At 44.9% G+C, this 16,621-nt stretch overlaps 1 protein-coding gene across 1 annotated transcript in view; it reads right to left on the bottom strand.

The window, feature by feature from the left end:
• Positions 1-1,626: 1,626 nt before the first annotated feature.
• The window catches only part of SLCO3A1 (solute carrier organic anion transporter family, member 3A1), a gene marked incomplete at its 5' end in the record, with an annotated part of 22,729 nt that continues 7,734 nt past the window's right edge, over positions 1,627-16,621 (bottom strand). The window contains 6 exons of the mRNA XM_010180689.1: positions 1,627-2,006; positions 6,448-6,512; positions 9,608-9,783; positions 13,689-13,827; positions 14,721-14,919; positions 16,124-16,288. Coding sequence (XP_010178991.1) covers positions 1,627-2,006; positions 6,448-6,512; positions 9,608-9,783; positions 13,689-13,827; positions 14,721-14,919; positions 16,124-16,288 — 1,124 coding nt within the window. The remainder of the gene's footprint in view (positions 2,007-6,447; positions 6,513-9,607; positions 9,784-13,688; positions 13,828-14,720; positions 14,920-16,123; positions 16,289-16,621) is intronic.

Genomic DNA, 16,621 nt, shown 5'->3' with positions numbered 1-16,621 from the left:
GCAGGAATGTTTCAGAAAAGAAAAATATGCATGCAAAATAAGCCTGACTCAATACTTCTTGAAATCAGATGAAAGCTTCCCCATGATTTTTGCAGGCTTAGATAAGACGGCATCACAGAAGCAAAGGCAAATCTGCTCCTGCACAGGTGCCTCTTGAGGATATGAATGAAAATTTCAGAGGTGCTCAATGCTGGCCAGCCTCTGCTCCCAAAACCCAGCCTTCCATAGGAACACTATTTGCACATCTAAGGGCAAAACGTGGCCTCCAGGAGGGGAGATTATTCCACCTTCCTCACATGGCTTCCATTGAAGTCAGTGGAGTTTCTCAGGTGAAAAAAATACCAATTGTGAGGGCTGCAGGATTAAGGTCAGTATTCCTTTCTTGTTCACACACACACGCACACACACACATGCACACTTACTTTAAAGAAAATATCCATCACACAATTTCTAGATTGCAAATAATATATATATCTTTAAAAACTGGAGAGAACATAAACAGTCTCTCCATATATATATATATGTATTCACTGAGTCACATAGAATATGAAAAAACTATATTATGTAAATCATCATATTATCTATAATTCTCCGACTGACAGTTGTTTTTATAGAGACACAGTGCATTCGTTCTTTTTTTTAAAAACATATTATGTGTCTTCATTGGCTTGGTAGCATATTAGAATGAAGGCGTATGGATAAAAAACGCAGAGGATTAAACAAACCCCTTGAGTCACGTTATGTTTGGGTGAATTAAACAGCATCCTTCCCCAAACTAGCATAAATAAATCCTCCCTATGGAAAAGTGTCAGCGATTTAAGGGTTAACATAGATTTGAAAATAATTTTTTTAAAAAAATCTTATTAGAAGACTACACAGACAAGTATTTGGAATTTATCCCTCTTTAAAAATGACAGCACGTTTGGCAAGTGTGAGCAAATGTCTTGAACTTTACTGGGTTTGAGAGATCTGAGCACAGCTATTCACAGACACCAGAAAGCTGAATCTGTGAATACGCCCGGGCTGGAAGGACTCGGATATCTCTGACAGCATCACTCACGCCGTGGAAGGTTTCCAGCAGCTTTCAAGGTATTCATTGCGGACCCATGGCTGGTGACAGCGTGTGACTGGTGGAGCAACTCCAGCACCGCTCCCTCTTTGCCATCACAGAGCACGGGGGGTTTCAACAGCACACAGACTGGCCAACCCTTCAGCCCATGGGGCTCCATGCACCCCCGGGACCCTGTTTGCAACCGCAAAGCTATTTCGGCACTGCTGTTATCACCTTGCTTTCTCTACGCCTCGTGCCCAAGCCTGTCCGTTTGCCGAGCTCTGCGATGAACCTCTGCAGATGCCCTTCTCGGAAGCTCGTACTGTCATCAAAGGGGCTGGTACCCAGCCACGGTGGCTCCCTGCTTCCTCCATCACCCCACAGGATTTCACAAGTGATCCCATTAAAAGGTGCTGTTCTCAAGAATCCTGGCTGGGGCTGACTTTGAGAAAAAGACAAAAGTTTCCTGTGTTGCTGTTGTTGGTTTGCAGTTGTGTTTCTTCATCCTTGCTCTCTCCTTGTTTTTATTAAAAAGGACCCTTGTGTTATTAATATAGTTCACCCCTCCACGGTCACTATAAAACAGACTCCATATTTTCACACCACTCATGGTCTTCAAGGTTATAGATAAATTTTGTCCTATGTGGCTGATTTTGGGGCACTGAGTCCCGCCCCAGATTGTCTAGGGTGAGAGTAGAGGCAAAAAACTCACTAGTGCTGAGACCACCTTCGTGGTTCTTGATGTATCTTTTATAGTTTTTCCTCAAGCACTGCCAGGTGGTTGTATATAAGATGAATGCAAAAGACTTCAGGGCTATAGCAATGCTAACGTACAGATATCTATAGACCACGTTGTCATACAGCGCGCAGGCTCCTTGCTCGCCGCAGAAGGTGCTCCAGAACAGACACGTAGAGTCAATTCCAGCCCCAAAAATCAGCGGAGGTGGGATAAAACCTGTCAAAATAAGAGAGACAAATCACGCTTTTATGATCCTTGTGATAAAGAAAGGGGACGTGATTGCAGTGAATGGAAAGAGAGGATACTTTTTCAAGGTTAATGGTCCCAGATGCGGCCTGCGATACTAATTTTTGAAGTTCTAAATCAACCTAAACAAAGCTTGTGGTTGAGTTTTTATCTTGGACTCAACATCTACAGAAGAGATTCCTGGTGATATCAACATGCAGGGAGGATTTTACTCAAGTTTAAGTGGCTTTTATTAAGCATCTTGTCTGCCTAATGAGACTGAGTGGAGAGGTAAACGAAAGAGGAGGAGGAATGCCTCTCAGCTTGCTCTCTGATCAGATTTTGGTAATTCTGCACTCTGGGGTGTTCACCTGAAGGTTGTAGCACTGCAGTTCAGAGCCTGAAATCAGCTGGGGCACTGAACTCTTGTTTTGGGCTTTTCCCTGACACAGGAGAAGGTTTTCTCCGGGTCTAAGGAAAAGAGACAATGGCCTCTAATAGATGCCAAAGATTAAATCTGAAAAAAGGGACAATTTCAGTGCACCATTAAATGAAATATCACAGCAGGATTCTCTCACAGCCACTGCAGCTAAGTACTGATGAGTGTTTCTCAATCATAGTTTGCAGCAGAGCTGCAATCTTAAAGCAAGTAATCACTCCAATCTCATTTAACTAATGAAGGCAATGCTTTTCTTCTCTACTTTTCCCCCTCCTTCAGGGATAGTGTAGAGGCCCCCTGCTTCACATTACCCCAGTGGTGGTTAGGACATCCATGTTTCAGCTTTGCACTCCCCAGCCACCACATGTGCAGCAAGCGTGCAGCACTCAGAAGAAAACGTGGATGCTCTACATAACCATTTCCCTTCCTTCTGCTATATTTATAGGGTCGGGAGGGGCTGGAAACTGATAAACTGTGGAAAAAAACCCCTAATTGATAAAATCACTTTGGCGGGTTACGACAGTAAGCAAAGGAGAGCATCGTATCTACTGAAATCCAACAGCAGGTAGGCACAACATAGCCTTGACAGCATCACTCCATCCGTAGGTGCTGTGATGCCCGAGAGTCTATAAATACTTGTGTAGACATACAGACACAAGGACTGCAGTTTCTAGACAGAGACGTGTTTAATCTTGGATCCAGTTTCATCATTAACCTGGATTTCCAGGCTTAAAAGAGATACTTTCCTTCAGCTTGTCATGAACAAAATAGTGACATTCGTGACATGCATCCTGAGACTACAAATAAATTGGTTGTCTTCACTGTTCCCTGTGGTAACTGAAATGTCTTTATTTTATTTTGTCAATGACTAGAGCTTTGCAGATTTTGTTTGATCTTCCTTATATGTTAATAAATGCAGGAGTTAAGAAAGGCTATATGGGCTTCTGGTACTCATTTTAACCAGTCATTAATAGCACAAATGTAGTAAATAAAAACAGATGATACAAAAGCAAGACAATCTTTTTGTTAGCAACACTAGTTCCAGTCATCACATCTAAAAACCTGTTTATGTTCTGGAAAAAACGTCAGCACCAGCTCTCTGTGTTCATCATTTCAATGACTGGAAATTCAAGACTGAGCTGGTTCTCCTTCTGAGTTAAAAGATGCCTTTGTTTTTTTGGTTTAAAACTGTGGACAACCACACACTCAACCTGGAATTTAAAAATTCAGCTGGGGTCCTGCCAGAAACAAGCAAAAAGGCTGTGCCCAGAGCTGCACTGGTGCTGGATGCCACCTTAGGGGATAACATCCAGAGATGGCAGTGACTGATGCAGCAGGAGCTGCATGTTTTCTGGACTAAGAGAAGACTGCATTTGGAGGATAATTTTGAGGTGTGAGCCCCTACTTGTTCCCAGCGTGCTGAGAGATGCTGCTCCAAGGCTTTGGAGATGCAAGGACTGAACTTCAGAGAGAGCCGTCATCCCCATTTGCTGGCTTTCCAGGTTTCAAGAGAATTTGGCCTGATAATTGCTTCGCATAAGACTTGAGGAAGGACCTGTTTCACCGAACTCCAAAGCTAGACCTATGTGAATGCAGACATGGATGTGGAAACCTTAAAGAAAAATATATGAAAAACTTATAGCAATCAATGAGTGTTTCAGGTCATTTTTACCAGAAGAGAGGGCGAGAAACTCACAGGAACTACTTGGTGCCTAGATTTGCTGAGACAAGGGAGTTGAGGGATTGCAATGCAGATTGGAAAGTCCTTCTGAGAGAGAAACACTGTGGTTTTGTCATTTTGGAAGAAGAGACGCAAACAACATGGACTTATAGGAAAAACAAAAGGAAGCGCCCTGGTGAGCAGAGGCTTTGTACCATGAACACCTTCCAGAAAGGATGCGTCTGGGATCTTACAGGTCCAAAACTGCCATTCCAGACTTTTCCTTTCCAAACCTTTGGCTCCAACAGCATTGCTTTACACTCTTCTCTGAGAAACTGCAGCAACACTTTTATATGGAGACACTGTTATGCTGCCCTCTCACAGCAAAATTCCTATGGCATGAGATAATACATCCAGGAGGATACCGGGAGAATTCAGTCGTGCTTCATGTTATTACAGTGAATATTAAAGATATTTAATCTTGTTTCACCTCTTACTGCAAAGTGTTGAAAAAAATTCTGCTCTATGTATATTTCATAGCAGAAACTGTAGGGATGTATAAAAAAGCTGCCTCTGTCTTACTGAAATCTATTAGCTACGATAGCACCTCCGGGTCTCATACCTCCTATGTTTAATACTCTCCTTTGGTTCAAGAAGCAGCTATTATCACTCTCGTCTTAAGTCAAAGCTTAAAGGTGAACTGAAAAGCTTTTAAAATAAATCAGTAAAGCTACTCTCAAACCTTAGGTTGTTAAGGGCAAAATTTGGATACCCTTGCTCATATAGAAAAGTACCTTTATCTCAATTTTGTATGGGTTCAAGCTACATTGCTGATGTGCTTCAGAATGTATTGTCTTATTTCATGGGAATTCCTTAGTGACAGAGCAACATATAAAGATTTGAGTTTAAATTCTTACTATGGCTTCTTTACTGGAAGAAAAACAAAAAGATCCATTCAACTTAAGCATACATGTCTGAGCCTGGTTTTAGAGGAATTCGAGATGTTGGCATCTCAGGAGGTTTCTCTTGAAAGGAAAAGAGAAAAAGAGAAAATCTCTTCCCTCAAGTACTTTTTCCTTTGGAAACAACAGCTCCCAGGCATCCCCCTCGCGCACTTGCTTGCTGACACTCTGCATTCAGCCAGCGAGAGCTGAGGACAGACCAAAACCCGAGAGCGGCACCGACAGCTAAAGAAAGTGCTGCCTTTGCAAGGCCTGAACCAGAGATGACCCACGTCAACCCAGAAGCTTCCCTTTGAGTTAACTGAGTGCTGGGTAAGGTTGCTCGATGGAGCTTTCTGTGTGACTGCAGCTACTTCACCAAAAGCAATGAAAATCTGACTGGTTTTACTGTAAACTGCTCTGGGACCACTATGTCCCTTTCAGCTAACAGGGGATAAGGTGTTACAAAAAAGAAGTAAACAAATAAGGTCACTTCTTGAAGGAGTGTACAATACTGTGGGGGTTTTGGTCCTCTACTTCATAGTGTCTTGCTGCAACCTAGGAGATGGCATTTTACTCTTCATCTCATCCTTGTGAGACTGAGGGGGCCATGCAGGGAAGGTACTGCTAAAAAAAGAGAGTAAATTCCACCCCCGCAATATGGAGAAACCATGTGTATGAGACAGACCCACACAATGATGGATCAGAGAGGATTCTGCCCTAAATCATTAAGATTAATAAGCTGAAATATAGGAGCTTAAAAAATAGGAGGAATTTCTTCAAAAGGGGAAAAAAAATCCTCCAGGAGAAAGAAGAAGCAGGCGAACAACAGCCCAGGGTGTTCCTTTTAATTCATACATGAGAAGCACATACTGGTCCAGAGGAACAGCCATATGCATTTTAATGGGATGTTAACCCATAGGAGGATACAAGGACTCAGCCTGTCTCATTTCACTGCTTCCCTTTACGAGACACCTGAAGGAAGGGACAAACACACTGTGTACCACAGGTCCTGTCCCTCAGAGGAGGATGAAAATACATATCCCTCTGCTTCAGCAATATGCAACACAGCAGTAATTTTGCAAGCTGCTGACATGTTAATAACAGCTATAGAAGAGTAACTGGTTGCGTGGGACCATGGCTGAAATGGTCATTTCTCATGCAACACCACATTTTCTTCCATTAGCACAATTCAAGTGGCAGGAAAAGTGCCTTCAGGAGCCTTGATGTGCTTATCCTTCACAGAACGGGCTCAGACTCCGTTGTGTCACACCCTACTCATGGCAACCACAGCACTGCACAGAGTAGAAATCAACTTTTGCATGTTAAAAATACAGCTTTTCATGACGGAGGAAATGATGGGAAAGAAGAACATGAAATTTTTGTACCTACCGAGCAAACGGAGCAGCAGGAAAAGCACCCCCAAAGCGTAAGACTTGAGTTCGGGGCTCACGGTTCTGTAGGGAGGAGGGAGGGAGAGAGTGAAATCGATTCCTGTTGTTCTGCTTTGATTAACACACCCCGTGGCCATGCTGTGCTGTCAGCCAGGATGCCACCACCATTGCTTCAAAAAGTCATTAATGGGGTTTTGAATCTCCCTTCGCCTGAACTGCCTACAGCCCCAAAAGTAATTGCATCAGTGATAGGTTCAGGAATTTAGCTAAGTCATTAATAACAACAGCTAATCTTGTCGTCAGATGGGGAAAAATGAAATTCCCATCCCAGTAAATCATCATTTACAAGCTCCCTATCTTGCTTTCAAGGCTTCAGATGTTAAGAACTGGTGGGAGAGAAAACTTTTTGTTTAGAGACTTTCCAGACTACTGTGAACAAGAGAGAGGAGGGAGGATGATGGACCAAAAGGTTCAGTGAGCCTGGTAAATCGAGCCACACAGTGAGGATGTGCTCAAGAGGACGAGTTTTCATGGGTGCGAGTTTAGCACATGAATTTTTTTTTACGCTAGGAAGACAACGGTTGTACTGCCTTTTTCTACAAACACAACCCCCTCTATCGCATTACTGTTATCCGTCAAAGGTGCTTTAAACAGTAATTCGTGGCTTTCTAATTCGCTTAGCTTGAGGATACTACTGGCTAAAGTCATCCTCTTGGGGTAGGCTCAGCAAAGCCTCTGGAATTTCAGAAATCATTTGCTGTTAAGTCTTGTAATAGCATTTTATTTCCCACAGTATATGAAGGCTGGGAAAGCAGGGCAGTGATCCCCATCTGAACAGATTCATCACACACAGGAACTCAGGCCTCAGCTGTCTCTCCCATAAGCTCCTCGCAGAGGGCTGCCAGTGACACCATGGAACAGTGGTGATTCGCTCTAGAAATACCTTGGAGGGGAATCAGGTTTTAATTTAAAGTTTAAATTTAAGAGACCATTCTGATCACCCACCCTCATCTCACACATTACACTGGTCATGCAGCATCGTACCATGATTCCTGCGTGAAGCCTGTGACCTCTGGCTGAATTTCAGCAGAATTTTCAGGCAGAACCCCAGGCTCAATACCAAGCCTTTATGCCATGAAGCATCTACCCTTGGAAGAATGTTCCAGTGGTTAATGCCTTGGCTCAAATAGGATTCAGCAGTAGGTGGGTAATGAAGGAAATGGAAGGAGTATTAAAGTTTATTTTATGGAAAAAATAGATTATTATGTGAAATATCCACAGTGGGTTTTTAATCAGTGGTGGCATCCATAGGTCCACCTTTTTGTATTTAACACCAATCCCCATACCTTAAGGCAGAGTAAAAGTTGCCACCTGGAAACTTCCCCTTTCCTCACCAACCACAGCAGTGAACAAATGTCTTGCCTACACAAGACCTCTAATTTGTAGACACTGAAGTTCATTCTTAAATTAACCACAGGAGCTGCCAATGCCACTTGTCACTGCCATGGACACCAAGGATGCACTCATATGCCAAAGCTTTATTTTAGCAATCCAAGAGCAGAATTTAGCAATCTCCAGCAGTTGCAGGAGAGCATGAGGTGGTACATGGCGAACAGCTCTTCCCCATGCATTTTAGTAGCTATCAGCGATTCTGAGAGGAATGTAGGTACTAATTTGGATGTGTGAATTGTTTATTTCCTACAGCTGTGAGCTGAATAATTTTAATAAGCCCTTTGCTTTTCTTATTCCCTTGCATTCTTCCTCCTGGCTGGCAACTGGCTTATCTCATTTGAAGTTGACGCTAAGACGTCTCCATTCAGGATCCTACAGGTGCTGGCAGCTCCCTCGAACAAAGAACTCCTCAAACTTCAAATTACTTTTGCCACATGAGAAATTTGATTTCCCTTTAGCTACTGTAGATGCAAAGAGAGAAACAAAATAGTAGGTGGAATATCTAATTTTGCATCCTGCAGGGAGACATGCCCTCACAGAGCCGTTCTGTCCAAGATCCACTCAAGAGTGTGTTTCTAATACAGACCTTATTGATTGAATTTTATTGGAATTTTCCAGGCAGCAGAATGGATCTGCTATTTATGCCTCTGGTTATTATTCTCAGTAAGTGACAGCCCAGACAGATAAGTAATTCTGGATAAATGTGGGCTTAGATATATACATATATCATAAAGTGAAGTGTTCCACGTGTCTGGAAATAACACACGGTCAGTTACTTGAATAAGCCACTTTTGCCCACCTATTCATATTGTCTCAACTAAGAGATGTCCTTCAGACTTTCAAGTGCCTTCTGTTCCTGGACTTGGTCCAGCATGAGAGAAGTTAAACTCCAGCCAGAGGTGTATTACCAAAGTTAGCCTTAGCCACAGTCTTTCATTTTGTCCAGGGTTTCTAAGACCTCTGGGCCACCCCTAAAGCTCTCTTATTAAGCCATTAAGTGCTGACAACATGGTGTTGCAATTCTGCCCCTTTCCTGATGTAGCTGCAATGTCCTTGCTACCTGGAAACTGCATTTCTGTATTTCTCTTCCCATGCTAATCCCAGCCTTGGTAAGAACGAGCCTACCACCCTTCTTAGCACCATCCCTGCAGGGAATCTCTTGAGTTGCAAGCCCAGTCCCTCCTCATTCCCATTTTACCAAAGCTGTACTGGAGCACTTCCCGTATTGTCTCTAGCAGGCACTGAACTTGGTCGGGTCACGCCATGGACAAACCAGGTGCTACCAAGCAAAACAGTGGCTTAGAGAGAAAATTATTTAAGTAACACTTGAAGCAATGGGGCTGAAATTCAGGTGGGACTGCTTGGGTTTTCACACCCCCAACTCCTGCTTGCATGTAAAGGCAGTGATGTACAAGAGAGCCTGTGCCCACAGCTCCTCATCTGCCGAGGAGGTTCAAACTCTTTCGAAAATATGGGCAGCTTTTTCAAGGTGTCTCCACCTCGTACTCAAAGGAGGATTTTCTGATGCACTGAACCTCCACTTAAGCTGAAGTCATTGATATAGGGACATGTAGCCAAAAAGGCAGTGGCCAGGAGCTGTGCAGGACCTTCAGCTCCCAGTGGCATCCCATGGTCCCCCCAGCCCTGCTCCCACCCCAAGAGCATCCTGCGGTGAGCCCATCCGTTCCTCCTGGCAGCGGTCCTACCTGATGAGTATGATGACCGACGGCGTCTGTGCCATGGCCCCGATCATGCTGCAAACGCACATCACGCAGAGGAATGTCAAGAAGGCCTCTTCGCAGCCAGGACTGGGGCATTTGCCGGGAACGACGGTGGCGTTTTCGGCAGGGACCGAGGTGAGGCAGGACCAGCCACTGAGGTTCTGCGGGAGAGCACAGGGGTTCAGGGGAAGCAAAAGCCATGGTCCCCATCACCTGCCCTCTGTGACGAGGGTCCACCAACAGAAACTCTGAATCCTCTAATGGTCAATTAAGTAACTCCTAAGTGCTTATTTGAGAGGGGTTTGGAAAGGATTTCAGAAGCACGTCAGTTTTATGCATGCTACCAGCAAGGGAAAGCTGTCCCTTGGCTTGTTTCTTTTCTTCTGCTCCTTTCAAGTCTCTCCCATAAATGTCACTGCGACAAAATTATTACCAAGTTATGCCCCTTTGGAGGAGAATAAAGAAACGATCTGCGTCCCTGTGACAAGGAAGATCCCCAAATTATGGTTCTAATTACTTTCTTATTTACCTCCGTCCTCTTGGCTGTTGCAATTAAACTGAAGTACATTAAAAGCAGGTAAATCTGCAGCCCTGCTGTTGGCTGCGGGTTTGGTGCCTGCTCCCGGCCCCCTGAATCCCGGGAAAAAGCCACTCACGATGGATGCTGCGGCTCTCCCAGAGCTGCACTATCACAGCTTGGTGGCACAGACACTGCTGGACTCAAGTGCACTACAGGGCTAATAAATGACATCTGGTTCAGAGGAATCGGTGTTGACCTAAAAGCTGAAGTCAGGCGAGATAAACTTTATCAATACACGATAAGAAAAAGCGCGAAATGACTGCATTTTTCTTTGATCTCTCCAGCAAGTGCAGGATGTGAAAAGAAGCTTTGTTTGCCAGTCACAGATTTAGGGATTTTTTATTATTTCTTATTTTCCAACTCGCCCTCCTGAATTTCCGAGTGGGGGATGTCAGCGCAATTAAGGCACACAGTACTACCAAGAAATCCCTAAACGAATACAAAACGAAACGATCATAAATGATTCATGGCTTGTCTTCGGCAGCCCGCTGGGTTTGCAGGTCACATGTTTTAAGAGGAGTAACACCATAAAATAAAACATATTGAAAACCAGCTAAATCTCCTCCCCTTCTCCTACCATGTTCAAGCAGAAATCCCTTCGCTTTTTTGCTCGGGTCCCCTTAGGACCATACAAAAGCTCGCTTTCTGGTTCACTGCCTCCAAAGATAAGGATCCGTGGCGATATTACCCCAGCCTTTCTGACACCAATCTCTTTCTTCTGCATAGGAGTCAAATGATTTTCTTCCAAATAAGCGCACAGAGGGCAAGCGAGACCGCAGTGCAGAACTCCAGGAAAGCTGGAGTAGACATGCAGGTGCCTTTCTGGCTGGCAAGCAATAATTAACATAACAAATTCCCATGCTGACAGTTAGAAGCTGCCACCTGAAGGCTTCGAGATGGCAACAATTAGCACCACTGCAGTGATGTTTGCACGGAGACAACGGGAATTTGTAGCTCCTGGCTTTGACTGCAATGCATTACTAGCAACCAGCCTGGACACAGCCCTGTGGGTTAAAATTAAGTCCAGGAAAATACATACCTGCACTGAAATAACCTGGAATGAAATTCCTATCATTGTAAATACAAAGAACTGGTTGCTTATTTCCCATGGGCTCCCATCAGTGGAGAGAAAATACCTGTTTCTGGCAATGGTGGGGCAGATTCTCCTCCCATTGGCGTGACTTTTTTTAAAAAACCATGAGGCAGGTCCCCATCTCCATCACATGAAACTTTGCCCCTCACTCTGCTTTTTCAACCATTTTCTACCGAGGTGCTAGCCCAAAGCAGCGTGCGAGGTTAGTACCAACTACATCTGCTTGCTTAGCACTGCACCTCCTTACCTGGGAGATCTTTGATCTTTTATTACTGACGCGCTACACAGTTCACAGACATCAAACACTGAAACATCAAAGATGGAGTTTTACCTTTGTCCTGTAGAGAGCCAACTTTTTGCTGCTTGTGCCAAATTGCTATAGATTCCCTTGTCTGCAACGCCACTGCATTTAACCACACATTATCACTGCCTTCCACTGCCCCGCAGCTTGCACACCCAGATATTCTCTGTGCATGGGAAGCTGCACAGATGCAGAGTTTGCATTTTTAACAGCATCCTGATTTTGGAGTAATTATCTATGCAAATTACCCATGTTTGTAATTACTCATTTTTTTTAAACACTGGCTCTGACAGGGAAGGGACAGGCTGGTGCTTTGGTGCAAACCCTGAGATGCCAGCATGGTAATGCCAGGCTGGAATTTATGCATCTCCAGCCAAAAGGGATACTGAGAAAAGCAATGGCATCAAGTGAACAAGATGCACGTTCAAAGGCTTCATACAAAAGGGTCACTCCCAGGAACTTAAAAGCGAAATTCCGGAGGGTGCCAGAGCTCTGCCTATCAGAACCAATACTCCTGGTTTTTTGGGTAGGTGCACCTCTGTAACCAGCTCAGTCAGAAAGAAGACATGAAAAGGAAAAAACTGAGCTACACATTGCTTTTAGAAATTGTTCACAGAGGAAAAGCGGAGAGAGGCAGTCAGAAACGTCCAATGCAGTAAAGTTAAATAAAGCATTCAGAGAATTTTATGTCCCAGTAAAAAGCAACCCTTGGCTCATCACAAGCATATAACATTCACAAGACCCTCTAGACAGGTCATTACCTGGATTATGGGTTTAAAACCTGGTTTGGTAATTTGGCTTTGCCTCAGGGCCATCGCATGACCAAACTAATCCATAATTCTTGATAATGCCCTTTCCAGAGGATGCTACTGCTTCACTAATTTGTGTTCAAAATGTTACTGCAAAAACCCCACAAAACAAAGTGATGAAAAGAACCCCAAGATGATGATGAAAAGGCAAAATAAGAAAGAATGAGCAAAGGAGAGGGTGAGGGAAGAGCGAGGCTTTTGCTCAGAGGTTTGCTCTTGTAGAGCGTGAGGTCAGGCAGCTGCAGACTGAAGGGGCAGAGCTGAATTTTCATTACTGTGCTCCTCCCAGAGGAGCCGGAGCTTTTCCTGGAACCACACAGTGAGGAGGTCAACCCTGCACTCCAGCCACAGCCCGCACCGGCTGAGTTCTTGCTAAGGGCTTGGTTTCTGCATGCTCTGTACAAGCTGGTTTCTTGTTAAAACCATCATCTTGCTGCCCCAGGTGCTGACTTGTCTCTTGTTGGGAGGAGGAGGAGGAGGAGGAAGAGGGCAGGAGGTAACACCTCTGCGTTGTGTCACACACTTGTGGAGTCCCTTGTGGGGTTGCTGAAACCACCTTGAAACTGTGGTGTTTAAAGGGATGACTGCATCTGCAAGGCTGGAGTGGAAATTGAGGAGAGAAGAGGTTTAAGCAGGACAAGCTCTCAGGTCATCTGGGCTGTGAGGTTGCACTTGCTAGTAGCGAGCTTGCACCTCCCTCACCGGCACTCGCAGGTGGTTTTAGGGCAGAAAGGAGGGTTGATGTCTCCTCAAAAAAGAAGGATGCAGCCATAGAGGGATAAGTGCATGTGGTGAACACTGATGTCCCTGCAGCCATGAACGGTCACTGCAACCAGGCTGACCTCCCGTGGGCTCCACACAGGCAGCAGTCCCCATGCATGGCATGGTCCTGGGAAGGGAGCAAGGATCGCAGAAACCCTGCCAGTTCCCACCTGCAGGAGTAGCAGGCACTCATTTTCAGTGTAATGCAGAAGACATTAGCATTTCAGCAGTAAAAAACAGAAAAGCAGGCTTTTAAGATATTATTAAGAATTCCTTACATCTTCTTTAGACAGAGATGGTTTGGTCTTCAAGAGAGAAAATAAACTCTTAGATACAGAGAGCTGAAAAATGCAGAACATCTGTGGACGGAGTCTCTGCTGCCTTGACAACTTCTCTTGCCACTGCCTCAGAGCAAAGCAAGGAACGAGAAGCAAGAGGAGTGGAAGGAAAGCTTAAATACGGATCTGGTTATATGTGTCTAGGAACCAGATTCAGGAAAACAACGAGAGAAGCCCACTCACCGTGCTGCTGCAGCCAGCAAAGCAAGCAGATAAGTACGTGACCCCGTCTGCCCCACAGACTGGAGTGAAGGAATCAGTTTGGCATTCACAGTTGTTATTGCAGGGGGAATATGGGTCCAGAGATGAGGTTGGAGTTGAGCTGTAAGAGAAAGAGAAATTACATCAGCCAGCAGTGTAATATTATCAAACCAGCTTTTCCAATCGGTGCCACAGAAAGATGGCTTTGGAGAGTGTTAGTTAAGGCAAATAAACCACAAATAGCAGTGGGCAAGCTCTCTGGGTCCCAAATTGAAGAAATCCAGGCTACAGCCTCTCCCTGGGGATAAGAATGCCACGGCCATGATCCTTCTGCAATGGGGAATCCAATGCGAGGCTTGGGCCACCTTGTTATCCCAAGGAAATATTCCAAAAACATGCCAGGGGAGACTCAGCTGTTTTCTCTAGGAGAGTAACAGTGAGGAACCGAGAGCTGTCATCTTCAAAACAGTTGACACTGCACAGTGAGGAGCACCAGAAAAGAAAATATCGAGTAACTCTCTCCCAAGTTCTGTGAATGCTACAGGGCAACGTGTGCCCCATTTCTTCCATCAGAACAGGCCTGGAGCCATGCATACACTTTCCTAACCATATCTGAATTTCCAGGCACCTAAACCCCAGTTCTACGAATTCCCCTCAGGCACTTAAACAAATGTACAAAGCAGCACATGTCTCTCACTGCCAGGAGAAACCAGATGGTGCGATGGACCCAATGCTATGTAGGTGGCCATGGGTGCAGAATCAGGTCTGGCATCTTTTGATACATTTTGACCAGTTTTAGTAAAACTGTTGTCAGCTGCAGGTACTCAACTCTCACAGTGATGAGTGGCATGAAAATATCCAAACTAAGAGCCCTGTATGACATTGCCTTCGATATGCTTGCTCGATATGGTTGACTAAGGGCCAGCACTGCCTGAAGGCTGCCTGTTGAGGACAATAGCATGATAATTAGGTTGATAAGGCTGTGTGAGACACTGAAACTCTTTGGAGACTCACTTGTTTCCATAGGGAACAGTAACCCCTGCCACAGGTCCTGTGTCGCATCCCAGGAACAGGAAAGACACGTAGCAAGCTGTGGATACCAGGTTTACCAGCATGGCCATCCTGATGGCTCCCAGAGCAGACAGGCTGAGCTTCTTCACCAAGAGGCCACCCAGGAAGATGCCCAGACATGCACATGGGATTGCTGTCATCCCTGCAAGGGGAAAAATCAGTAACAAGTGTGAGTGAGGCTCAGTGAACCACGCTATTACAGCTTTTTACTTTCCAGCAGAGAGATGTGAGCTATCATGAGCAGCACGAAGCTGAGGTTGCTGGAAAAAAGAGGAATGGATGGAAACAGGTATGCTGCCTTGCACAGAAGAACCAGGATCTTCTTCCACTTCTCATCCATACTGGAGGGAGATGCCAAAATTACTGAAAGTGGCCCACGCTAAACTAAGCAGCAGCATCTCTAATGCTTCCTGCAACAGTCAAGAATTTTCTGAGGCTTTGGATGAGCCCTGCTTGGTATACTTCACAGCAGCCTGATCTTCAGAAATTAGGCAATAGTCACATTTGAAAATACAAAATTTGCCTTAAAGAATCTTCTTAAACTGTGAGATGCAAAATCACTGCCAGAAGTGACTCAGTTTCCAGGCACAGCAAGGCATTATCACACTAAGCTTGTCTGGGTTCGCTTTTATCCCTTTGCTGCCAGTTTTACTCCAGGCCTTACCTACCTGGGCTAAGCTTAGAAGTCCATCCAAGTCCTGGCATTTACGGACTCCCATAAATGCCATGTGGGAGATCTGGTAGCAACTTTGTTTAGATTAAACAAGTTGTTATGTGGGCCATGGAAGTATCAAAGTCTCCTTTCCCACTGCTAGGTCAGAAGCAGGATGTACTCAGAGATGGTTCCCTCTTTGCTGACCATCCATGCTCAAATGCTGACTGGCCAGGCATCTACCACCAACAGCACAGAGGTTTTCCTTCTCACAGTGGGTCAACAGTGAAGTTGCTTTCCTTTGCCAAACCTTTAATTTTCAGGAAAGCAGGAAGAACCTAACATCTTTGAGACCTCTGCCTTTCTGTCAAATCCTATTAAAATTCACCAGTGAGCTCCTCTGTTACTGAGGGAGGCAAGGTTGACTGCAGGGATTATTTCTTTTAGAAAACCAGGCCAAAGCCCAGAAGATATCAATAAGTTCAACGGGAAAATAAATAACTGTCAGGAGAGCAGCTTGCGAGCTCCTTACTTTGATGTTGAGATCCACCCACTCACAGACTCATTTCCAGTTGTTGGGCAAGCCACTTTGTGAGCAGCCTAACCAATAAGCCTGGTTGTGGTTACCAGCTCCACTGGACACTCTTAGATGCCTTTGGACACTGGAGATTTGGTGGCCCCTGTGGTTACTCACCCAGGAGCTGGTTGGCAGATGAGGTGGTGAGGTTGAACTGCTGCTCCAGGTACTTTCCCAGGAAGGCGGCGAAGCCGGCCACCACTGCGATCTCCATGCAGGCTGCCAGGATGATACAGGTGAAGACGGGATTGGAGAGCAAGTGCTTGGTTACCTTGGGGATCACTACAAGAGAGGAGAAAGGGAGAGGTGTTTTTGTGTAGGCTCTACTTGAGGTGCTGGAGGTACCTTGCTGCTCTCCTGCAGGACAAACTCGCTTCAAATCAGGAATTATTTTGTATTACACACAGACAAGCTGGTTGAAATGTGGCAACACCAGAACAAAGTGAAACACCAGAACAGTGCCATCTAGAAATGCAGATACCAGGAGGGTGCAAAAAGAAGTCACCTGTCATTATGTTTACATCTTACAGATGATTTTGAAATTCTGAAGGATCAGTGTTTTCCAATATTGCTTTTGTTTCCTCCATAGGGAAGTCAATCAAAGCTGAGTATTCT

The sequence above is a fragment of the Mesitornis unicolor genome, unplaced genomic scaffold, assembly GCF_000695765.1.
Source record: "Mesitornis unicolor isolate BGI_N332 unplaced genomic scaffold, ASM69576v1 scaffold36863, whole genome shotgun sequence".
NCBI lineage: Eukaryota > Metazoa > Chordata > Aves > Mesitornithiformes > Mesitornithidae > Mesitornis > Mesitornis unicolor.
The sequence above is the reverse complement of the archived record's forward strand: the minus strand, read 5'-3'. Positions and strand labels throughout refer to the sequence as shown.